The sequence below is a fragment of the Alnus glutinosa genome, chromosome 4, assembly GCF_958979055.1.
Source record: "Alnus glutinosa chromosome 4, dhAlnGlut1.1, whole genome shotgun sequence".
NCBI classification, from domain to species: Eukaryota; Viridiplantae; Streptophyta; class Magnoliopsida; order Fagales; family Betulaceae; genus Alnus; species Alnus glutinosa.
The window spans coordinates 3,745,410-3,769,720 of NC_084889.1; the positions used below are offsets into that span (position 1 = coordinate 3,745,410).

At 36.2% G+C, this 24,311-nt stretch overlaps 4 protein-coding genes and 3 non-coding genes across 8 annotated transcripts; 5 read left to right on the forward strand and 2 right to left on the reverse strand.

Moving 5' to 3' along the window:
* Nucleotides 1-844: 844 nt before the first annotated feature.
* On the reverse strand, nucleotides 845-1,984 carry LOC133865682 (pentatricopeptide repeat-containing protein At4g32450, mitochondrial-like). Its single transcript, XM_062302112.1, has one exon. The coding sequence runs from the start codon at nucleotides 1,982-1,984 to the stop codon at nucleotides 845-847; it is 1,140 nt and encodes a 379-aa protein (XP_062158096.1).
* On the reverse strand, nucleotides 1,942-5,924 carry LOC133867236 (octanoyltransferase LIP2p2, chloroplastic-like). Of its 2 annotated transcripts, none has more exons than XM_062303955.1 (5): nucleotides 5,327-5,924; nucleotides 4,980-5,244; nucleotides 4,294-4,444; nucleotides 3,263-3,597; nucleotides 1,942-2,078 (listed from the first exon to the last, which is right to left on the reverse strand). In XM_062303955.1, exons 1-5 carry the CDS (start codon nucleotides 5,467-5,469, stop codon nucleotides 2,076-2,078), a joined length of 897 nt encoding a protein of 298 aa, XP_062159939.1. In that variant the 5' UTR covers nucleotides 5,470-5,924; the 3' UTR covers nucleotides 1,942-2,075. The 2 variants fall into 2 exon arrangements, with proteins under 2 accessions (XP_062159939.1, XP_062159938.1); XM_062303954.1 differs by lacking the exon at nucleotides 1,942-2,078 and adding an exon at nucleotides 2,481-2,845.
* A 322-nt stretch (nucleotides 5,925-6,246) lies between these two features.
* On the forward strand, nucleotides 6,247-6,333 carry LOC133867551 (small nucleolar RNA SNOR75). The gene has a single exon (XR_009900106.1). It is a non-coding gene; the product is annotated as a small nucleolar RNA SNOR75 (small nucleolar RNA).
* Nucleotides 6,334-6,842: 509 nt separating this feature from the next.
* Nucleotides 6,843-6,926, forward strand: LOC133867552 (small nucleolar RNA SNOR75). The gene has a single exon (XR_009900107.1). It is a non-coding gene; the product is annotated as a small nucleolar RNA SNOR75 (small nucleolar RNA).
* Nucleotides 6,927-7,252: 326 nt separating this feature from the next.
* Nucleotides 7,253-7,336, forward strand: LOC133867553 (small nucleolar RNA SNOR75). Its single transcript, XR_009900108.1, has one exon. It is a non-coding gene; the product is annotated as a small nucleolar RNA SNOR75 (small nucleolar RNA).
* A 3,964-nt stretch (nucleotides 7,337-11,300) lies between these two features.
* LOC133866908 (uncharacterized) lies at nucleotides 11,301-13,333 on the forward strand. Its single transcript, XM_062303565.1, has 5 exons — nucleotides 11,301-11,788; nucleotides 11,927-12,004; nucleotides 12,169-12,271; nucleotides 12,403-12,536; nucleotides 12,680-13,333. Exons 1-5 carry the CDS (start codon nucleotides 11,447-11,449, stop codon nucleotides 12,884-12,886), a joined length of 864 nt encoding a protein of 287 aa, XP_062159549.1. The 5' UTR covers nucleotides 11,301-11,446; the 3' UTR covers nucleotides 12,887-13,333.
* A 3,327-nt stretch (nucleotides 13,334-16,660) lies between these two features.
* LOC133866603 (mediator of RNA polymerase II transcription subunit 18) lies at nucleotides 16,661-23,053 on the forward strand. The gene is made up of 6 exons (XM_062303180.1): nucleotides 16,661-16,938; nucleotides 17,113-17,181; nucleotides 19,845-19,944; nucleotides 21,032-21,089; nucleotides 21,200-21,556; nucleotides 22,741-23,053. Exons 2-6 carry the CDS (start codon nucleotides 17,146-17,148, stop codon nucleotides 22,841-22,843), a joined length of 654 nt encoding a protein of 217 aa, XP_062159164.1. The 5' UTR covers nucleotides 16,661-16,938; nucleotides 17,113-17,145; the 3' UTR covers nucleotides 22,844-23,053.
* Nucleotides 23,054-24,311: the final 1,258 nt, after the last annotated feature.

The window sequence follows — 24,311 nt, forward strand, 5'->3', positions numbered from 1 at the left end:
ATTAATTCAAATTCAAATGGACTAATCCGGGGAAAATCTTGAACCAGAGAATACTTAGACATGAATGCTCGATCCGGACAGGAGGTGATGAAACCTTTTATTGTCTATTACAAGAATCTCCACAAATCCTCAGTTCTTGAAGATCTTTAGGTTCCAGGAGATGTACTGATAGCCCTTCACTGTGAGTCTGTGATATAGCAATGCCTTCTCTTTTGCTTCTTGCTCAAGATCATGTAACACGACTGGTGTCTGGGACATAGCTCTCCCTTCACCTCCTCAGCCTTTCGCAACTATTGCTCTTTTGTGGATTTACTTTCTTTTGGTTTGAAACCAGAGTGTCCATTACTTCCTTTTTATTACTGAAAGTCCATTTGACCTTGCAATTCGCATGTCAAATGTGCGTTTTTAAAAAAAATCACGAAAAATATTTAGTTTAAAAGTGCATTTTTTTTAAAAAAAATAAAAATAAAAATAAAGGTTTGAAAATGTGAAAAATTAATGTTTTTAAATCGCAAGCAAAAGACTCCATTTCTTGCTGAAAAGGGCTGTCCCTTCATGCTTTGTAGTTTGCTTCCTTATTTCAAAGTACTTGAAAAAAAAAAAAAAAAAAAATTGCAGGCAAGCATTTAACTGCATTTTTCTTCTGCTTCAAAATTATTCGTTGACAAACTCCATTCTTCTTCTCTTGAAATATCTTCATTCTAATGTTTTTATACACGTCTTTTTTTAGGGGGCCTGCAACCATTATGTGGCATTGGGGTTACATCTCGAATGAAACTCAAGAATATACCACTTCGACGTATAGCTCTAAGAGCCGCATCTCTTCCAAGACCAGGGCCCTTTATCATGACCTCTGCTCGCTGCAAACCTTGCTTCGCCGCCATCTGAATAGCATCTCTTGCCGCAGTTTCAGCAGCAAATGGTGTTCCTCTTTTTGTACCCTCGAAAAAAAACCAGCAGAGGATGAAGAAAACACCTGGCCACGCAGATCAGTAACAGTTACAACAGTATTGTTGAATGTTGCTAGGACATGAATGACTCCTTTTGGTACTTTGCGTGCAATCTTAGCAGGTTTCTTCTCTCCACGCTTATGTGAATTCTTTCGGTCCCAACTTGGTTTGTATTTAGCTTTCCTTGTACTTTTGTCGTTCGAACCAGAAGGAGATTTCCGTTTGTCAAGCTTCCCTTTTCTTTCAATTGGAAAATGTTTCTGTAGTGTTTCCCTAACAACTGAACTTGGCTCAATCGGCATATTTGCAATAAACTCCTGTGCCTCGGCTATCTTCCGTGCCCTTCCAAGAAGATCAACTATGGCCACGTAATGCTCCATGGAAGGAATAATCCCGTAGTCCCTGCTCATTGACACAAAATGTTTTTGCCCGTCCTTAACTTCCCCTAAGCATCCACACGCCATAATAATACCAAGAACAGTAGACCCATCAGGCTTTACTCCATCTTTCTTCATCCGGGAAAATACTGCCAAAGCTTCTTCTCCTTCCCCATTTTCTGCCAAACCAATCAGCATCCTATTCCAAGAATCCAAGTCTCTCTCAGGCATTTGCTCAAACACGCTTCTTGCAGTCCTTGTATCACCCCATTTACAGTACACCTGCACCAGCTTGTTAAATACAACAGTACTGGCTTCTGATAGAGACCTCGTTGCATAGTCAATGACCCTTTTCGCAGCTCCTACCAACTTCCTAACCTCACACACTTGCAGCAATTTCACAAGGTCAAGCGAGTCAACAAGAACTCCGTTCTTTTCCATTTCACCCATGGCTTCAAGAGCTGATTCCACTTTTCCTTCTCTGCATAAACGCTTGAAATCCAAGCTTGACCGCTTATTTTCTTGGGCACGGATGGGTTCTTGAGGAGAAACCCTTAAACCACCATTAGATCCTTCTTCGCCTTGCCACCAAAAGCGCTGAAAAACTCGTGATTGACACATACACGTACACCCACCAGTTTCTGAAGCGAGAGCCATGGAGGACTGAAGCGAGAGCTCTCAACTGGACGTGTAGTCAAACTTCCAACTCTAGGGTGTGAGTAGAAGCTTCCACTACAAGCAGTTCTATTTACTGCAGAAAAAGACATGATTCCTCTGACGGCAGCCATAACTTTTTTTGCCACTCACAATAGTAAATAATTAAATTATAAATAGTAATAAATATGGTGAATAATTAAATGGTAAATGATAACAAATATTGATATGGCAAAATTTTTATCATTTAACTTAAAAATAATAGTGGAGATTTAAAGAGATTCAGTATACTAAAAATTATAGAGAATCTGGATTCTTAAACGTGATCTTTATATCTCACTTATGATTAATATTGATGACATAAAATCTTTTTAACATAATGATAAGTTTTCTATTCTAAATTTATCATTAAAAATTCAGAAGATCTTAATGCAAGTTTTTTGGCTGTTAAAAATTAAGAGCAAATTCAGGGATTTTATTTTTATTTTTATTTTTATTTTTATTTTTCTATATGCGATGTAGGAAATTGAAACTGATCAATCATATTACTAGTTCTTAAAAAAAAATTACACTGAAATTATGAAAAATAGGTAAGTATTAGCTTTAATCCTTCAAGGCAGTTACCCTTATTAACTATGAGAATGTCATGTGAATCACAGTGGTGAAGTTTATTATACCCAGGATGAAAACAGTTTAGTGGTTTAAGTTGTTTGTTAATGTTAATGTACTTATCTTCTTAAGAAGAGAAAACAAAAACAAAAACAAACGTGCATGAGCTCCAATTAATTCTATTTTGCCCTTTACTTACCCAAGCACAACATTCATGTGCAAGGCCAATGTGAGATAGTTTCTCCCCAAGATTCCCTACATTAAAATTTTCACTGATATTTCAAAGTAACATATACTCAAAGAAACTCCTAAAAAATGCATTTAAATCCTAACTACAACCAATTTGCACCAATAATTATTCTTTTGTGAAGGATGAAACGGATGGCATGCTTTTTCTAGATCAAACTTGATAGGGGAAGTTTGAAATTTTCATATATTACTCCAAATATCCAATGAAATACAAAAAAGCAATTGGTTTAACTCACTATTATTCAGACAAAAAAAAAAACTCTCTAATATCGTCTTCAAGCATACAATGGAAAAAAAATATAAGTTTAAGTATACACAAGACTGCAAAATTAACCCTGTTACTCTGTTATGATAATGGCAAGCAACAGATAAATTCAGACATGCCGCATTGAATCTGTCAACTTAGTTCCTGAGACGGCTTACAGGTGTTGTTGGTGTTGTTTCTGCAAAATCCAGCATGGAGATGGCTTTATAATGGATTTCAAGCTGAAAAACCTCTGAAAATTCCTCGATCAAAGAGGAGTGAGTGATATCAATTAGCTGGCAATCATTGGAATAAGGAACATCTGCCTTTTCACATCCAGTGGATGGCTGAAACTCTCCTAGCAACCCCTTAATGCTTCCAACCTGACGGTTTCTTATTCCACACGGGACTATCGAGTGAAATGGAGTTAGATCTGTGGTGACATTTAGAGCTAAGCCGTGATATGTTACCCATTGAGATACTCGTATTCCAATGGCTGCCACTTTCTTATCTCCTGAAGTAAAATTGAGAAGAAAGATCAGCACAAATATAGAAATCAAAGTCCAGGTCTTCATCTCAGCACAAATATAGAATTTGTGAAATATTTATGAATTTACAGCGTGGTTCCTGGTATCTTTTCTCAGAAAATATACTTCTAATGTGGTGCCACCAGTCTTACTATTAAATAAGGAGAGCCACAGAACCATTTATCCAGTGGAAACTGACCTTGAACTAAATTGCATGCCATTTGCAGCATCTCAGAGTCAATTTTCACTTACGAAAATAAGATTGAAACAGTACAAAAGTTGATCCGTATGCTTTCAAAGAAATCCAATTAACCACTAATAAGTTGGTAAGAGATAACATGATCACATGAAACTTAGAAACTATTTCGCCTCACATTTACTCAATAGTTGCTTTTGATGCACGGGTAATGGGTTAAAACAAATGAGAACCACAATCCCAATACATGTTTAGTTGAATTACGTGTTGTAAAATTCCAGGTATAGATTTTAATTTTTTTTTCACAACTACCAAATAGAGCACAGCAGAAAAGGCTGAAGTTACTATAATTTTGTTTTCGAACACAAATATACACAGATAAATCTCTAAGGTACTCAGATAATTATCAGTTGCATAAAGAACCTCAATGCAGAGAACATACATTGTGCAAACCGGTACAACATAAGGTAAGGATTGGGATACACACCAACCCAAACGCCAGTGTAGCCATCAAGCCGAGATGCATCAATAGAAAATGTTGAGGAAAGCACACGGATGACCACCTCCTCAAGTGCCCTGAGGTACCAATGAAGATCCATCCTATGATTTCGGAGATTGATAATAGGGTACATAACTAGCTACAGCCCAACACACATGCACCCAAAATTAGGAACAATACACGAAAACAAAGAGAATGCCCTACAGCACCTATACTCAATTCAATTGCATGCTCAATTAATAAAGTCCAAAGTTTCTTCCCCAGCCCAAATAATAACAAATCCAAACCACACCAATAAAATCTCCATTTCAAGTGAAAAGATGATCGATTTTATGGTCCAGATTGAATTTTACAAATCTAATAATGTATTCAAATGCAACAAAACACAATCTTGATTGTAAAGTGGATTTTCTCCATTTCACTTCCAAATTTTGACCATTTCAAAAGTTTTATCATACAATGGTTAAGTAATTAAATTCATTATTTTGGAATCAATAATAATTTATCACGATATTAAAACAAGAACTGAGTTCTAAATTTCACATGTTAGGCTCATTCATTGAAGGAGATTCTAGGCCAACATATGTGGGGAATATTACAATGTAAAACGAAAGTCACATAGACAAACAGATTGTAGATTTGTAGTTATGTGATTAGCAATTTGGGACAAGTACCTGGCCAGGGCCATGATACGTAACTTCACCGCCGCGTTCGGTTCGGTAAACATCGTGAGGAGCATTCTTGATGTCGAAATTCAGGTACTCTTCCGAGCTACCTGTGCCCAATGTATACACAGGGCGATGCTGTAGAATGATAAGTGTGTCCGGGCAATCTTGGTTCTTCTCAATCGAGGCCTTCTTGTCCCGAACAATTCTTTTCTGCCAAGACCATGCCTCGCCGTACGGTACCAGGTCCTTGTACAAGTCGAAACACTCGCACCTGCAGAATTCGAAGTCAGACCTGGTGAGTTTAATGGGGCGCACGGTAGGAGTTTGCGAAAATGCCACAGAAAGAAACTCACGCTCTTGTTCGCTCATTAGATAATGAGAGTTGGTTCAATTTTGACGACGTCGTGCGAGAGTGAGGCCGGTGTGGTTTTTTTGAGTGCTTGCGAGGTGGGCATGCCGGCATGGGAATCAAGAAGTGAGACGCCGCGAGAACCATGCTTTGTTGTCTCTATGACTTGTCAGAAGCTGCGAAACGAGGCGGATATTGGAGAATAGGAAATAAGAGAGACAGAGAGAGGAGTCCTTTGTGGCGGAGCAATCGAAGAACAAAAAGAGAAAAACACACAGTCACACGTTTCACAAAAAGCCCGGTGTTGCTTTCGGCGTAACGTCACGTGTTTGAATCCGGGAGAAAACGACCTAAGAAAACGGAACGTTTTTGCTTGAGGAACCGAGAGAAAGGTAGAGAGAGGTTTGGGGGAAAAATTTTAAAAAGAAAAACAGAGAGAAAGAGAGAAATGTCGAAGAAAACACAGAGAGGAAAGAAAGAGGGAGTGAAGAGCAGAAATTGAGAGGTAGTGGGTGAACGGTGAGTTTGAAGGGAAGAAGAGGAAGAAGAAGACATTTGTGGGTGAGTGAATCAGAGAAACAAATGGTGAAACAGCGAGGGGTGTTGAATTAGTCTATGTTGAAGTAGATTCGAGACAGGCTAGCCAGCTATGGACGTTATGCCCACGACGTCGTTTGTTGGATCCACGGTTGGATAGGTAATACCGGGTACGGGTTATCTGTGTGCGGTTCCAATAGAAATGTAGGGTTAATTTCGTAATTGGATCACCTCGTAAACCCTAGCGGTGGATTACTTCCCTATAAATAAGATGTACGCAGGGGTTTAGGTTCAAGCCGTTCGGCACATTTCACCCCTCGCGCAGTTCCCAGGTAAGTGTTCAGATTTTAGAAGTCATTCAAATTATTTTTCTATCAGTTATGGGTTTCTCTGTGATGATGATAATGATTATGATGACGAGTCCGATTTATCCATTCAACCATGACGACAGATCGAGGCATTTGTCTGAGAGAAACCCAATCTATTCATCCACATTTCTCTTTTGAAATGAGGCTTCAAAAGTGTCATTCTTTCTTATGAAGAGTTTGCTTGTGATTTGTGAAAGTGTGTTAGTTTTTTTTTTCCTAGTTGTTTGCTTGTTTGCATTTGTTGTATTGCTGGCTATGTGCTTCACCTCACGTTATAACTGCTAGTAGTGGGTTGATTCCTTGACCCCTTTGCTTGAATATGTGAAGAGGAATGCTATGGACGATTGTTGGTTACAACTTGAACTAGTCAAGATTTTCCTGTTGTGGTTGGTCCATGGGTACACATGGTCCACCGATGTGTTTGACTTCTGTGGAGGTCCGCAGAGATGGAATTGAGCCTGAACTGCTTGCAGTTAGTCTGCATTCAACATGCTTGAACCTGTAATAGCCATGGGGCTACACTTCAGACTTGCAAGTGAGGTTAAGTTGACGAGGATATGAGAATAATATCTTTCCATGTGGATGGTATCCATTAATTGTGAAATTTAGGGGTCTTCTCTATGATGATGAAAACGATGACGAGTCTGATCTCTTTATCCATTCACCTTGATGACAAATCGAGGCATTTGTCTGAGAGAAATGTTCCCTGTTGTTCATGGCTGATGGCTTGACCTTTTTTTTTCCCTCTCTCTCGCTGTAACTCTTTAGTCACAGGGAAATCCAAACAGGGATGTGTGGAAAGTGGGGAAAGACAAGGGAATTAGAATTTAACAATTGAATTGGACTTGGAACTACTTTCAGTTATTCTGCATTCAACATTGCTTGAACCTGCAATAGCTAGCCATGGAGTCCACATTTGTGATTAGAATATGAAAATATCTTTCCATGTAATGTTAAGTTGATGAGAATTTGCTGAGAATATCTTTCCATGTGCATTGCATCCATTAAGTGATATTTGGGGGTTTTCTCTATGATGATGAAAACGATGACGAGTCTGATCTCTTTATCCATTCACCTTGATGACAATTCGAGGCATTTGTCTGAGAGAAATGCTCCCTTTCGTTCATGGCTTGACCTTTTTGATCTCTTATGTTCTGTTTATTTCTTTTGCTTTGTATAAATTGTAAGAGATTATGTGGCAATGGCTGTATGGAATTCGGGTTACACTTTTGACTCTATTTTATGAAAAAATTCATGTCTGTTTTATATATTTATTCCCTTTTCCAGCCAGGGAACCTAAGGTGAACAGCACTAATGAGTAACCATTTCGTTTTATCATTTCGGAGCCAGGGGTAGGCACTAATGAGGGCCTTTGTGCCTTGAGCCTATTAAAAGTGATTTCGAAGATGTTCTCTCAAAAATAAAAGAAACAAAAAAAAAAAAAGTACTGGAGGTTGGCCCACTATTTCAAAGTTCTGATTAGATTTTTACATATTTAATCGGTATATATGTTACATCATCATGGTGAATATATTGTCCTGTTATTTAAATTTATGACATAATTATATATATATTGTTGGATGAAACAAAATAAAATTTGGATCATTTTAGATCATCAAATGGTTTTTCTCTATTTTAAGTGCAATGAAAAAGATATATCTTTTAACAAATAGTGGGTCGATGTAAGGATGTAAACGAGCAAAGCTACTTGTGAGCGAACTCAGACTCGGTTCAATAAAGTTTGACTTGTGTGCGACATAGTTGTTAAATGAGCTAATTGTGGACTTGAAAATATACTTGATTATTAAATGATATAAATTCGTATTAAACTTGGCTCGCTTGTTTATATGATACTAAATCTTAGAATTTAGGTGATATATTGATAGGAAATAGTGTATCTTCATTATATAATATAAATTATGTAATAAACATATGACTTATTATTTATATCAACAAGACAACAATACTTATTTCGAATGACGAGTGATTAAGTATGATCTAATTATATAATTTATATAATATGATCTAACAATTCATATGAATATGATATAAAGATTTATATGTGATAGGAATAATTGTGTGTGTGTATATATATATATATATATATATCACATAATTCTTAAATTCGAATTGAGTTGAGCTTAATTTTTAATTTTTAAAACTCATCATATGAGTTTGAGTTCGAGAGTGGCTCGAGCTTGTAATAAATTTGAATAAGCCAAGCTTAAACATGCACTATTCGTTCGAGCTTGGCTAGTTTATATTCTTAGAGCAATCCCAACGAATCATGTAAATCCAACTTTTGGCTAGTTTAGCTAAAGAAATCCTTAAAAGCCACCTCCGCTGGATTATCTACTTAAAGGAAAATGTTAGATTTACAACTTCAATACAATAACTGCACAGTAAATCTTCACATGAGAGTGAGTCTCACACACTGGGGCCTACCCTCATGTTTGGAGTCCACCCTCATGTGAGAGGTTGTTGTGCAGTTGTTGTGATGATGTAGTACAAAAATCAAATCACCTACTTAAAAGCTATAATACATTTGGCTTGCATCTGTAAACAGTGCAAGGCGTTGCACTATTCACACATATATCATTATTTTATGCTTAAAAGTCTACGAATCTCTCTCTCATACTCCTTTTTTTCTTTTTCCTTTCCCTACTGACTCCGGCCTCTACTTCTCCTGCTGCCCAACATGGCCAATCGAAGCTCACTACGCTCACCGCCAAAGGCTCTGCCCTCGGCTCCTCTTGCTTATGATCCTTCGCCATAGCTTTTCTCTCATCGAAACTCTAGCCGACGATCCAAAACCCCTAACGATGTCATTTTGAACCGTCTCGAAGTTGCAAGAAACTCTTCACTCTTTTCGTGCGGACTCTATATAGTCGGACATCGGACGGATTTGATTCTCCCCGTAGAGAGATGAGAGAGACAAAGAGATAGAGAGACCTGTGGCAAGACTGTTGATCTTTTGGAGATTTGGGTTGGGGCTTTTTGGTTTGGGTTAATTGTTGAGCAAATGATCTTCTTCCTTCTTTTGGGTCAAATTTGTTTGGAGTTTTTTGAGGTTTTAGAGATAAGAAACTTGAGAGGATCGACAAACCTCAGAGAGGGATCCAAAATTTGAGAATGCGACCGAAAGGGAAGCAATTGGGAGAAATGAACATGGAGAAAGCCAAAGAAAATAAAGAGATTGAAAGGGAACTCATTAGTTTTACACAAAATCATTCCAAAATTCAAAACAAAACAACAACAAAACTCAAATCTCGATCCTCTGCGGCCATCTCTGGTTCTAGATGACTTATCAAAAAATTAAAAAAAAAAGCTCTGGTTCTAGTCTTCTAGATGATTCCGGCTCATGTGGTTTGTAAAGAAAGATAAAAATAAATAAATAAAAATAATAATATTTAAATGATATAAAGTTAAGAATAGATAATCGGATGTATAGTATTTTTAAAACCTATTAGCTAAAGTAGATAAAGTAAATTTTGATTATCTATTTTAGATTGAGAAATAAAGAAGCCGTTGAAACTACTTTTAAGTCGATTGCTGCTTGAATTGGTGCGGTTGCTATGCAATAGCCACTACTAGATGCGATAGGCATGTAGTAGCTGCCAAAATGGGTGTGACAGCCACCAATAGTGTCCGTGTGTGGTGACAATGATTCTTATTTTTCTCTTTTTAATAGTAGTTATCATTCAATTAATAAACATGTTTTCATGAAAGTAATTTATAATTTTTGTCTTTTAAAACGTGGTTTATTTTATGAAAATTAATTTTTTGTGAGGGTCACATCCATAAATTGTTTGGAAAAGGGATGCGGGCATCTCTAGGAAGTTGGGCACTAAACAGAACCCTTGAAAAAGTTGTGGTCCAATTTACCAAATGAACTCTTGGCCTCACAATTAGGGTTTTTTCAAACTTCGTTCAAAGTGCAACCAACTTGGGCCCTGAAAAGAAATGCAAGCGCCGAATGGGATGCAAGACCAACTTTTTGGGCAAGTACTTCATCTTCATGTTTAGGGTTTGGCAAGGATCCTAAAAAATGCCTCTCCTTCGCACTCTTTGTTTGTTTGGATGAATACAAACTTGTTACACTGTAAAATTGCTTTTCCAAAACCACTTCAAGGACAGTACGTGGATGGGTTTGCGGACAGAACTCCCTTCTCCTTAATTTTCGTTTGAGACGAAAATAGTAATCGTACTTGACTAACCTACCGCTTCTTGCGGTTCTACATTTCTCCACGTTGCACATGTTTTAGACCGTCCGGCTGCTCTGCACTTGATTGTCATTTGCCACTCACCATTTCGGTTTCCACAAGCTGACTGCTGACATATGTGCTACAGTCGGGAGCTTTAAAAAATGACTCGAACGTGTTCGTTATTTTTTGGGTAAAATTATGTTTTATTTCTATTTTCTTATATAACTTTTCTTAAATTTTAATTATTATTTTCACATAAAATGATAGATTGTTTGTTATTTGTTCCGTTCAAAATATTATAAAAAAAAAAATAATAAATAGTAGAGTGATAAATATTATCTTATCGCCATTTTACATCAAATATTATTTAAAACTGATCAGAATTTTTTATAATTATTTGTTTAAATTTGAAAGCATTTAAACAAATGATTGTATAAAAAATTTCTCACGGTGACATAAAAATTCCAACAAATCATTTTAAAACACCAAATATCTGAAAAGTCGCAGCCGCAGGAACGTGCGAGCTACTTTTCCTTATGGACGACAGCCCAACATGCAAAAAAAAAAAAGAAAAGAAAAGAAAAAAGATTCGAATTTTCGCTGAAGTTCAAGCCGACGATGGAGAACAACCCTCAGTGGTCAATAGTAAAAGTCCCCCCCCCTCAATTCGCAAGGGTACCGACTGACACGTGTTCGACTCACAACACAAGCGGACCCACGCGCTGTGACGCACAAATACCACGTGAGAGTAAGGTCTTGATGATGTCGTTCCAAGAAGTGGCAAAAATTCAAAGAGAACCTCTCCAAGAAAAAGCGAAAAGCCTTAGCTCCCACCCATGCCCCGACAATCCCAGCTAATATGCCTCGAATCTTCCCTCGATCTTGTTCCTAATCCTACCGTTCATGGTACTTATAAATAAGCCAATCGATCTTTACGCCAAAGAAATTCTAAGACGACCGACAAAAGAAAACTCCAAAACAATACACCGTTGAAGTTTGAACAGATCGAGAACAATGGCAACCACAAGATTATTACGTACGTCTAGGCCTTTGCGTCTTGGTCTTCCTTCTTCATCGTCGTCTTCTTTGTCCGCGACGACGGTGAGGTGTGTAAGCGCGGCGGGGTTTAACGGAGAGAAGAGGGTTTCTGGGGATAATGAGAGGAAACCGATGGTGGCCGTGAAGGCCTCGGTGGCGGCTTCGGAGAGCTTAATTACCTCTAAACCGCAAGTCAATCGGGGACTGCTGGATTTGGCTTCTCTACCGGCAATTGCTAGCCTGGCTGCGGTGTTTTTGTTAAGGATGGCTGTGAAACTGAAGCCACGAAAATTACTCGTCCAAATGTTCCTTGAAAGGGTATAGCTAGCTTGGCCACTTCTCTTTTCGATCCTTTTACGTTAATCTTGGCTGTTTTTCGTTATTCATTTATGGCTGTTCGATTCGGACGGTTCACAATATTTTTCCTTATTTTTTTGGTTGGGTTTCAATGCGCAGGCCATAATTGATTGCCGATTCTTTACATTCATTGCTGTTGCCGGATCTTTACTCGGTTCGGTGTTGTGTTTCGTTGAGGTAAGAAACTTTGATCTTTAATTCCCGGCAAAATTTTAGGACTATGACTTCATATTTTGTTTCTTTTCTTATTAATAAAAAATAGAAAGTTTGATTATTTAATTAACTATCGTTCTAATTATCTTTTTTTATTAATGAAACAAGCATTCTACATGTCATTGCAGGGTTGCTTTATCATACTAGAGTCATATTTGCAGTATTTCTATTCGACGTTGTCACGAAAATTGGACCAAGAGCATATGGTGCACCTACTTATTGAAGCACTAGGTCCCTCCCTCTCTCTCTCTCTCTCTCTCTCTCTCTCTCTCTCTCTCTCTCTCTCTCTCTCTCTCTCACTTTTCCGCTCAATGTTCAGTGTGGTTCTATTGTTGAACTATATGTTAATATCATTTTTGCAGACATGTTCCTTGTAGGAACCGCCATGCTTACGTTCGGGATGGGTTTGTACGTCATGTTTGTTGGAACAAGGAGTACGAAAGGAAAGGGGCCATGGCTTTCCGGGTCAAACTTGTTTGGACTATTCTCTATGAAGGTAACCTTTCCGAAGCTTTTTGTATTTGGGACATATATTTTTACGAACATAAATATAGATCTATCCTTAAGCAGGGACTCATATATATGATCGCATAAACTTTGTACAATTAAATGATCTTCTATATCTATATATTCATGCAGACACTTCCAACATGGGCTCAGATGCAATCAGTTTCACAAGCCAAATCGAAAATCGGCCATGCTGTGATGATGATACTTCAGGTGGGAGTGTTGGAGAAGCTAAAGAGTGTAAATTTGGTAACTGCGGTGGATCTTGCCTGTTTTGCCGGGGCTGTGCTAATATCCTCGGCCAGTATCTTTCTTCTCTCAAGACTCTCTGTCGACTGAAGTAGTATGGAAGATTCATATACTCATCTATTATAGGCCTAACATATGTATATGGTTCATCAATATCACTCATTCTTTTATTAATTAGTATAACTGTATATATATATATATATGCTGGCTGCTATATATATATACTTTCTAGAGAAAGTAGGGGGATCCCTCATCCCTGCATGTATAAGTATATTAAGAGTTATGTAAGAGTTAGAATATATGCAGAGAGGAAGAAGAAGAAGATCGAGTAGTCTTTAGGCCCTTTGCGGATATTAATTAATTGTAGTTTAATTTCCTATTATATATCATAAATGTTTCATCATTAATTAATTACCATTAAGGTGTGTCATGTGAGCAATGCATGCACATAAATGTATTATGTCGTACAAATTGTTGATTTGGAGACCACAGTGTCGCTAGTCTTTGAGAAAGTTTCAAAATCACATTTTTATCTCAGTATATTGGCGTGCATTATTTCCTACTAATTATTAATTTTATTTTATTTTTTCCCTTAACATGAAATGACTAGTTCAAGCGGTGGTTAAAATGCTATATTACAATTGTGAGATATATAGTACTTTTTTTAAAAAATATATATATATATATATATATTGTAATTTCCACCCTTACCCTAAATTTTTTGTTTATAAAAAAAAAAAATGGTGGTTACTCCCCTTTCTCGAACATAAATTAAAGGGCATGAATATATGTCCGACAGCCCACAATTAACTAGGCTGAGGTGGCAAAAGAATGACTAGAATGGGCTAGCTATTCTTACCATATATTATATTAATATACAAATATTTTATTATGTTGATGTGGCGAAATCTAATAGTAATTGAATATTTTTTTTTTTTCTTACAAGACTATATATCCAAAAGCTATTAATTTATACGTTCACTCTAACAAAGTAATTAACACACCAGTAGTAAATATTGTTGTGGTATATAAAATTTATATTTTTATCAAAATAACATAACTACTGTACAGTACTGCTATTACAATTATTTTAAATAATATGACAACATATATATATATATATACACCATTAACTAAATCTATAAAATATGGTTTATACCATAAAATAGATTCTCTTACAGAAAAATGCTACTCTTGCTAGTTGCTAGTAGGAGAAAAGTCCAACAGTGCTATGCCCAACTAAGCGTATATAACTGAAGGATATTATATTATGCGACTCCATGGCCAGTAGAATCATTTTGCTGATTTTTGAATAAAAGGAAGAAGTTGTTCGATCAAGAGAACTAAACGACGAGGGTAGTCGAGGGAGACTTCTCAAGTGTAAGCTATTATCTTTATAGATGTTTGGCGAATGATTGAACTCGTTCGATCAGAACCACATGCATGCATCACCCAATTCTAAAATAAAAAATAATTAAAATTTGAATTTGAATTTGTTTTTAATTATTTATAACTACATTTTAATCTTTCCATGAAAGCGTACGTGTATATCCTGATCATTTTAAATACAAAATGGACAAAAAGTTAAAACTTAATATATTATTCAAAGTTAACTTGATATTATTAATAATAAAGCAAGTTCTTTGTTTATTTTTTAATTTTTTAATTTTTTAATTTTTATTATTATTTTGTGACAAGGAACCTCAACAGCTTAATGAAATAGGATCCATTCCATTTTAAGTGAAAATGGAGATAAGTCATTTCATGGTAATTAATATTTTATTTTACAAATTTAACAGTATACAACTATACATGCGCTCATGATATCATATGATGTATTGTTATGTCAGTTTAAAATTTTAAATAATATAACATTAATTATATATACCGTTAGATGGCGTGGTATAAGGTTGCTATCCACAATTCAACCTACCATCGAATACAAGGTTGTTGAATATCACGTTTAAACATATAGCTCGATCTGTACGTACATTTTATCAAAGCTTTCTCATTTATTCCCACAACCACACAAACAGATAATGCAAGAAACGGCAAAGCTTTGCAAAAGCAAAAACTCCCCTAGAGAGTTATTCATATATATATATATATATATATATATAAAGAAAAATAGTATCACCCATTAGAGAAAAAGAGAGTCATGCTTGAAAAATAAGGTGAGTTGCTTACATGAGATTTTGAGACTAGATGCGGCGGAGAACGACAATCAAGAGTAGTCCAACACCAATGAAAAAGAGAGCAAAGAGACAGAGAGAAGAACAAGAAAAAGAAAAGAATACAAGGGTTTTAACATATTTTAGGTGGGTATTCTTGGCATTTTCTTCATTCCCGCTCAAAAATTTGGTAACTGTTGTGCAAAATATTTGGTTTCCGAAACCGTTATTTTGGTTTAAATGCACACATTTTCAAATAAGCACCCCTTAAACTACTACAAAAAATCGTGGAATTTTTCACTGTTTTATACAATATGTTTTCCAAATCGCAATCTCATTCACTCCACATTCTGTGATTTCTTTTAAAAATACATATTATTCTTGCAAAATTACAATTTCAAATGCACCCTAAGCATCTAGATGTCCAAAGTCTACTATTTACCTAGATATCAGTCTAATCATGGGATGTTATTGTGGGAAATCAAACCAAGGCCTTAAAGCATTCACACTTGACTAGTCGAGATATTGTAAATTTGGGTGAAAATGCAGCTAAGTACATTCAACTAATTATTTTAGCCCAAAGATTGGTGAGGTGCTACAATGGCTATAGCTCAACAAACGAGAAAAAAAAAAAAAAAAAAAAAATCCTGATCGATACTATAAGCACATGACTTTGAAACGTAAGTTGGTTTTAAAAAATATATATTTAAATAGAATAGCGAAAGATGTTAGCTAAAATAGAGAATAAAATGCTAATGTTAAAAAAAAGTAATTAAAAAAAAATGATTTTTTAATTAAAATTAATGTTCTGTTTGTTTCAGCGTAAAATGATTTCGGCATTTTACGGTGTTTGGTAGGGATGAAAAATAATGGTCAACGAAAATCGTTTTCAATTTGACCGTAAAAGCTTCTTTAATTTTCGGAAAATCGTAAATCGTTTTCCGAAATTAAACTTTTCGTTCATACACGCACGTTTGATATCCGATTGTCAGAATTTAACAATTGTGGATCGTCGGAATCCAATCGGCGCCGGCCACCAAATTTTGGCCGGATCTGGTGGCCAAAATGGCCGAAATCCGGCCGGCTCTTGCCGGATTTGGCCAAAACGGCCAGGATTTGGTTGGATATGGACAGATCCGGCCACTGATCAGGCCGGATATGGCCGAAACGGCCGGATCCTGCCATTGATTGGGCCGGATCCGGAAGATTCCGGCCGGAATCCGGTCAAACTTTCTCGTTTGAATCCGGCAACGGCGACCGGACGTTGCCGAATTCCGGCGACATTTGCCGAACTCTGATTTTTGCATTTTATAATTTTTTCGTGCAAGTCAAACACTGAAAAATATTTTCGAGAAAATCATTTTACGTCGAAACAAACCGAGCATAAATTTTTTTTTTAAAAAAAAAAAGAAAAAAAAGTGTTATGTCATATGTAATAAGTGCTCTTGTTGCCGAAAGGTGTACTTTTGGTCAATCCATTATCCATCCATCTCTCGAAGGAAAGTTCTTTTGTGTTTCATTAAGCCTAAGATTAGCGTGGAAAAAAAAAAAGAAAAGCCTCAGATTAAAATGAGTGGACTCAATTAATTGCGAGCGTCAATGCTGTAACCTAACAGAATCCTAGCTTATGAAAAAAAAAAAAAATCAATATAATTATCAGGGCCTGTACATTTATGTTTGGACAAATTATATAAAAGCTCCTAAAATTTTAGGGTGGTTTCAAATTCAACCCTGAATTCGTAATTGTTGCAACAAAATCCCCACCATTTTCAAAAATATTATAATTTCTGCCTCCTTGAGTCCATCTTTCTCTTCTCGTCTGTCGTCTCTACTCGACACTTTCAAGCACACACCATACTCTTCGGTCACCGGCCACCCAAATCAGCTCCGGAGACTGAATTCGGGCGAGCTTACCGGAGCTAGGAGGTAGGAGCTAGCCTCTATAGGCACCGCACCCATAGAAAGTTTAAGGTGATTTTTAAATACCGTCAATCTAAATGCTCAATTCATGTTTATGCATTATGGTCAGGATTAGTATAATATAATGGAAGTTGGTAATAACATCTTAAGCATTTCGGATTTCCGATATTTACCTGTGGTTTGCTATAAAGTTCATCTCTGGTTTTGGTTATCTCATTGGGTTAGGAGTGCGTTGGAGATAAATCAAAGCTAATTTGGATGGAGTGCGTGGTTCAGGGAATTATTGAGACCCAGGTAAATTTCAAAATCCTTTTCCTTTCTAGTTGGTCCCAATGGTTTTTTGCTTTGATTTCCGTTTCGAGTGCTTAAGATGTTCTGCCCAATTTTAGCTGCCTATAGCTTCTACTCTCTTATGTTTTCTCTTAGGTAACAATTTATATAACAAAATTGGTATAAAATCGTGTTACCTTGACTCATTGACTTCCATTAGTATCGAGAATTGATGAAGATGTTTATGTACTGACCAAGAAACATATATGCATCAAAAGGTAATACTATAAAGAATGACAATGATATAAAGATTGAAAATATGACCACTCAGCAGCACTGTCTTGAAAAGTATTTTACTTTAAGTTCATCACAAAATCCTAAAGTGCATTGAAATATTGAGATATAACTGTGCCTCCATGGGGGGGCGCAGCCTAAGCTTCGTTAGTATTAGTAGGCAGTGATACAGCCTAAGCAACTTTCTGGTGATTGTAACCCCATATATTTGGCTATTATAATGCATAAGGTGGAGCAATTTACAAAAGGGAGGTAGTAGACCAATTTACAACCTGAATCCTGTTGGTACATAGGAACCTCAATTGGTACGAAAAGCTTTTTTCAAGAACTAATATAGCAAAAAATACCAAGAAAATGAGAGTTCCTACAATAGGCGAAAACATTATATTCTAACGCCAATGCAATATAAAGTATTCTCAGTTTTAAATTCCCTATGTATAACTCTGGAGTATGAGTAATTTATGTTCCACGGGTTTAACGTTTCTGGAACTGCCTTAATTGTATTTTCAGTACACAATTATTTCAATAGCAGAGAGCAAGACACTTTTCCCTTTGGTTTTATTTGATAATTTTATATTCTGAAGAAGTAACAATGTCTCAATATTTAAGAAAAATAGAAGGGCAAAAGTGATACAATTTTATTCTTGGCTTAAAATGGAGGTTCCCGAAGAGTGGCACATACCACTGGTTGTGGTTTGGATTCAATATACGGTCATATTCATCAATACATTTGGTGTTAGCCTTTTGCTTTAAGGTTATGCTTTGGATGTGCTTATGCTTTTTAGAGAATCTAGAGGCTCTTTGAAGAACTTATGTTCAGAGTTCAACTTGCTGTCCAGATTGAGTTTGTTGGTCTACTTACTTTCTGATGTTATAACACCTTTGACTGATAAATGTTTGAGTGTTTGGTCACTTGAAGACTTTTTTGGTAACTCATTTAATTCTGTTTAGTCAAATTCTGAATTATCTATATTAGTCGAAAGCATGATTGGCCAATGAGCTCTAGTTAAATGACACTTTGTTCTCCCTTAAGAACGGGATGGAGGTTGAAGTCAAGGATTCAAGTTCTTAGTTGGGTCCTTCTTGTTTTTGGGTGTTTTTCTTTCGTCTTTTGGGGCCTAGGTTTTGTAGGTTTTATTGGGTTTTTGCAGGTTAGCTTTGGTTGTTCCTATGTATACTTCATGTGTACTTAGAGGCGCCTTACGTTTTCATTAATAAAGTTTTTTTTACTCATAAAAAAAAAAAAAAAAAAGATTCAATAGGTTCATGTGTAAGTTACTTTAAAAAAATATTTGAAAGTCTTCATGCGTGCATGCATTTGTGTGTGTGTGCGCACTTGCACTTCTGTCTATAACTCAGCTTTTTGATTCTCTAGTATCTTTGAATTTAGTGTTTGAACTTGCTGGGAGATTTTGTACCATTGTTGGATTCTGATCCAAACCAGACCTATCTAACATTCATTATACTTGCTCTTCTTTCTTCAAGAAGGTTTGTTTGTTGAGAAAAATTCTTTGCATTTCTTTGGATAGGTAATTGTTTGTCTTGGTAATGATGCTCATTACTTCCTTTCAACTGCATGGAGTGTGATGAAACTCCATCTCAACTATCTTTTTTTTTTATCCTCTTTTCTATATTTATTGTTACTTTTTTGTTCTTTATTTTTTGGTTATGTTTGGTCTCTTTAACCATATTGTGAAAACCTTTCCATTGAGGCACTCTAGACCTCTCCTTAATTGGAGTGCTTATCTTATTTCCTCTTTGCCTCTAACTTTTCCGTATCCTATAATTTTGGTCTTTCCCTCAACCATTCTTCAACCTTAAAGTTAAACAAATATAAAATGTAATTTCCATCTTGTGCCACTTTATCCTTTGTTCCGCCCTTCTGTGGCAAATAGTTTCTTTGCCCTTGAAATTCGCTCAAGCTCACTCTTGTGTCCTCCTCTGCAAGAACTGATTGAGCCTCCTTGGTACAATTTTTTGTCAAAGCATTTCCATTTTGTTCTTCATAAATAAGGTCTTATATTTCCCTATGGTGAATTAAGCCTTTGCCACTCTGCAAGTGCATCCAACTTGATTGGCTTGCTGTATGGCTTTTATAAGCACATGTGCATATGGATACAATTACCAAATGTCAACATTTTCTTGTATCTAGCACTACCATATCAAGCATGTCTCTTAATTTACTTTTACCCCGCTTTATCTTTAGTAATTTATCTTGTAATGTAATTAAATCATTTTTTACATCCACAAATTGCCGATGATGATTATCAGCTCCCATTTTCTTTCTGCTAGCCCTTCAAAAGATTCATTTATTTATTTCTCTATTTTCAATTTTGGAAAAAGGGAGGGGTGGTATTTCAAGTTGTATCTTAGACATGATTTACATTTTGCAGTATGTTGAGGCTCTCGAGATTCTTCTTCAGGGTCTTTGTGGTGTTCATAAAGAGCGTTTGAGGATCCATGAAATATGCCTTAAAAGTGGCCCAAACCTTGGTAAGTTTTTGCATGTATGCTTTTTTTTTTCTGATGTGGAGCTGTATGGCTCGGATAAGCTTGATATACCAATGTGTCAAAATTATCAGGTGAAGTTGGAATGGCTCCTTAACCTGTGTAAACCTATACTGAAGTCAATGAAAATAGCCTTGTTATTGGATACAATTTTGGCCCATCTTGGTCACCCGTCTGATTCTTTCACTTTGTGACTCTAATTATAGTTTCGCGCTTATTGGTTGTTTAGCTTCCAGCCTAGTTCAATTTAGTGACCTTGGAATTTGTCCTCATAAAAGTGTTAAATCACCATTTATCCAAAAAGTTTAATCTAATAGTAAAGATTGCATTAATCATTTAATTTATGTTTTTACACTTCCCTCACGGGTGGGTTCAAACTCTCTCTTAATAATTGTGTCCAAACACATGAAATATTTAATGGAAATGAGAGGTAAATTACAGAGATAAAGTTTGAATTAAGGATCTCTGCTCTGATACCAAATTGAAGAATGGAGAAAAAGAAAAAAAGAAGAAACTACTAATTGTATTCTATTGTGTTTTCTTTAATGTGGGTCTTGTAATTATCTTTATTGGTTTTTTGTTTTCTTTAAATGCATGCTTTCATATCATACAAGCGGCAGAAACTGTATCACAGTTGCTTACCCAGCCACCTAGAGTAGAAACTTGAAAGAAAATGAAGAAAAAGTGGGGGAAGAGAAGTTTACCTGGCCATGTACATATACTGATGCATGTTAGAGTCATGTACTAAATACTACCACATTTATATGTAATCATTCTTTCATAAGTACATTTTATACATAATCAAGTTAGCATGTCATGATTTTCCGAGGATGTCATAAGAGCTTACCCAGCTTTATATAAATATAGATGCATGTTAAAGTCGCAAACTGACTGCTATACATTTTGTAAATAACCATGTTAACATGTCATGATTTTCTCAGGATCTTTGTTATCTCACTCCATATGTGTATATATGTTCAAATGAAAAGCACAGTAAGGACTAATATTTGGTGGGCTCTATATACCTGACAATAAGGCCATCCTCTCTCTCTCTCCCTTTTCTTTCTTGTAGGGGTTGTAGCTTCGGAGGTTCGACTCTTATGCGATCTTGAGCAGCCTGAATCCACATGGTAAAACTTAAAATTTTCCCCTTCCCCATCATATTTATCAAATTCTTTCTGTATGTGTCTGTGTTTGCATCTGCTTGTTATTGTACTTAAGTCAAAATTAATGTCTGTAGGACTGTTAGACATATAGGAGGTGCAATGAGGGGTGCAGGTGCTGAGCAAATTTCGGTTCTAGTTAGGACCATGGTGGAAAGCAAAGTTAGCAAGAATGCGCTCCGCTTATTTTATGCACTAGGCTACAAGTTAGACCATGAGCTGCTAAGAGTGGGATTCGCCTTCCACTTCCAAAGGGGTGCCCAGATCACTGTTACTGTGTCCTCAGTTAATAAGATGCTGAAACTACATGCAACTGACGAGGCTGTGCCTGTAACACCTGGTATACAGCTGGTTGAAGTGACAGCCCCTGCGTCAGCTGAAAATTATAATGAAGTTGTTGCAGCAGTGTCATCTTTCTGTGAATATCTTGCACCGTAAGCTTTTATCATTTTCTTAAGATGCATAGTTAGGAAGCTTGCAATACTATACTCGGCCAACCTGCTTATCATATATATATATATATAAAAGCCGAGTTTCAACTTAGAGTTAGCCTAGAATTATGACATGTGGCGTGAACCCATATTTTTTAAACATTGAACTGGTCATTTAAGTAGAAAATCGGTCATTTAAGTAAAACTGAACCGATCCATGTATTTCAAGTGAAATAAACGGTATATTTAATATGTCTAATTAACTCTCGTATATTAAATAGAAAAATAATAGAAACGTCAAATTTTATTGTCATTAAATTCTCACTAATTTCTACCTCTCTCTTCCTTTAACTATCGTATCATATCATAAATATATATATATAAAAGCTGAGTTCCAACTTAGAGTTAGTCTAGAATTATGACACGTGGCGTGAACCTATATTTTTTAAACATTGAACCGGTCATTTAAGTAGAAAATGGGTCATTTAAGTAATACTGAATCGGTCCATGTATTTCAAGTGAGATAAAAGGTGTATTTAATATGCCTAATGAACTCTCTTATATAGAAAACTAATAGAAACATCAAATTTTATTGTCATTAAATTCTCACTAATTTCTACCTCTCTCTCTTCCTTTAACTATCATATCATATCATATATATATATATATATAAAAGTCGAGTTCCAACTTAGACCTATGTGAACAAATATTTTAAAAAGTTTTACTTTTTTTATGGATTAATAATAAAAAGTATGATGAAGATGTGTTTAAATTCTAAAATTAAATTATAATAGAAAAATTTCACGCATAGCGCGGGTTATGAACTAGTTGTATATAAGTCTTGGACCGTTGTCCATTGGTGTACACTTGAAAACTGGCCAGACTAGTCCATGTCCTCCTGTAAAAGGCGCAATTGGGTAATCACTACCTCCCAACATTGTTTGACTAGTGGCTCATGTGAAAATCTATGGCACGGCGTTTATGATAGAGGGTCCTTTAGATCATGTGGTTGTGATCATATGTTTGCATTGTTCCATGTGGGACTCAATAGTTGATGGGTCTTGATAAGTGCAAGTAGGTTAGGATAACAAAAATCATGGTTGAAGTTGCATGTCCTGAAATTTCGTAGTAGTTAAAATTTTTGGTCCGACTGTAACATCTTTGAGCTTCTGGCATTTATTTCTCAGGCTCCTACATTTGTCGAAACCAGGCATTTCAACAGGGGTTGTTCCCACAGCTGCTGCTGCGGCTGCATCTCTTATGTCAGATGGTGGGGGTACACCCTTATAGCTGGATTGTAAATTTGCAAGATTGTGGAAAGTTCTGTATTTATGGTGACTTCTTGTAGAGACTCAGCAAAAGTTTGTCGTCTTTCATAACTAAAACTATATGAGGTCTTTGTAGGGCCTTTGTTTAGAAATCAGAGTTTTGAAATGCTTTCTTTGAGGCTGTTGCAAATCAATTTAATGATAGAATGTTTCACTTTGGTAGTTGATTTGATTTCAGATAGTCCATTCTCTACTTTTGGTGGCCATTCTACAGGCTTTCTCAAGAAGCAGGTTTTTATCTTTTACTACTATATTTTTCCAATTTGTTTGTCAAAAATCCCTAAGGCTTATGTTTGGTGGTTTCCATCTCATGTTACAGAATATTAAATGGAAAGAGCCATGGCTGCCTCTGTCGAACTTGTTTGTGGCTCTTACATTTGAAGTTAAGGTCTTTTTCCCTTTTACTTTTATAATACAGGTGAAAATATCACTTCCTCCATTCATTTGTATTGCATTGACCATTAGAAAAGTCCCCATGATTTCAGATGTTGGCCGAAACGCATATAGACTCGAACTCAATTAAGTAGCTGACATAGTAAACTATGCCAAACAAGTGCTTTTGCGTTTACCAGTAGACAGATTTCCTCCAAACTAGGTTGAAGGAAGTTCCTTTCATGTAAAATTGCCATGTGATCCGTGAATATATAAGAGGCACATGCTTTTTTTTTCTTTTTTTTTTAACTATGTTAATGTTATTACAAAAGTACGTGCTTCTCAGATGCTATTAAAAAAATATGTTTCTCATTTGCTAAGGAGTACATAATAATTTTATAGATTGGGTTAAATGAAGTTCTCCCAACCTAATTTGAAGGAAAACTCTTAACATTTACCAGCCCTGTAACCAAATGCATTAAGTTGTAAATATCATTTTTATTTAACGCCGGAGGCATCTGAAAGTTTGCTTTCTTTGACGAGGCAGTGAAACTAACTTTAATATGTAAATCAATAGATAGAGTGTAGCACCCGGCCTAGAAAGACAAACTAAGAATTATCTTCCTGTCTTCTAAGCTAAAGATGATGAGATCCTGCTTACCTAAACACACAAAGACGATGAGATCCTTGTCTTCTAAGCTAAAGAATCATCCCTCGTATTAAATATTCACTGGTTCTTGAAACACATTCTCTGCATACCATGGCAGACCAGGAATTACAATAGGTACAGCAATCGCAGGCCCAAAAATCTTGTTGATCCACTAAATTCAAACGCAAGTCCTTGTAGTACTCCCCCTCTGAGAGGCCATTCTCGTGTGCTCTAACCAGCTTGTCTAAGTTCCAGTCACTTTGGTTAGTCCGACTAGCTTTGCGTGGAAGCCATTGAAATGTTGCCATTAGATTTGAGGAAGAGTAATGCCAGAAGCTATGACAGGGTCAGCCAACCCTTAGATCAACCCTTAGATGAAGCTATGCCTGCATCACCAAGTAAATCTACC

Coding starts and splice junctions, on each gene's coding strand:
- LOC133866603 (XM_062303180.1), top strand. CDS start 17,146: ATGGAGTGCGTGGTTCAGGGAATTATTGAGACCCAG. Junction 19,945..21,031: donor TAAAAGTGGCCCAAACCTTG/GTAAGTTTTTGC, acceptor TCTTTCTTGTAG/GGGTTGTAGCTTCGGAGGTT. Junction 21,557..22,740: donor TTCTGTGAATATCTTGCACC/GTAAGCTTTTAT, acceptor TTTATTTCTCAG/GCTCCTACATTTGTCGAAAC.
- LOC133866908 (XM_062303565.1), top strand. CDS start 11,447: ATGGCAACCACAAGATTATTACGTACGTCTAGGCCTTTGCGTCTTGGT. Junction 12,005..12,168: donor CGGTGTTGTGTTTCGTTGAG/GTAAGAAACTTT, acceptor ATGTCATTGCAG/GGTTGCTTTATCATACTAGA. Junction 12,537..12,679: donor TTGGACTATTCTCTATGAAG/GTAACCTTTCCG, acceptor ATATTCATGCAG/ACACTTCCAACATGGGCTCA.
- LOC133865682 (XM_062302112.1), bottom strand. CDS start 1,984: ATGGCTCTCGCTTCAGAAACTGGTGGGTGTACGTGTATGTGTCAATCA.
- LOC133867236 (XM_062303954.1), bottom strand. CDS start 5,469: ATGGTTCTCGCGGCGTCTCACTTCTTGATTCCCATGCCGGCATGCCCA. Junction 5,245..5,326: donor TCTAATGAGCGAACAAGAGC/GTGAGTTTCTTT, acceptor CGAATTCTGCAG/GTGCGAGTGTTTCGACTTGT. Junction 4,445..4,979: donor CGTATCATGGCCCTGGCCAG/GTACTTGTCCCA, acceptor GTTGGGCTGTAG/CTAGTTATGTACCCTATTAT.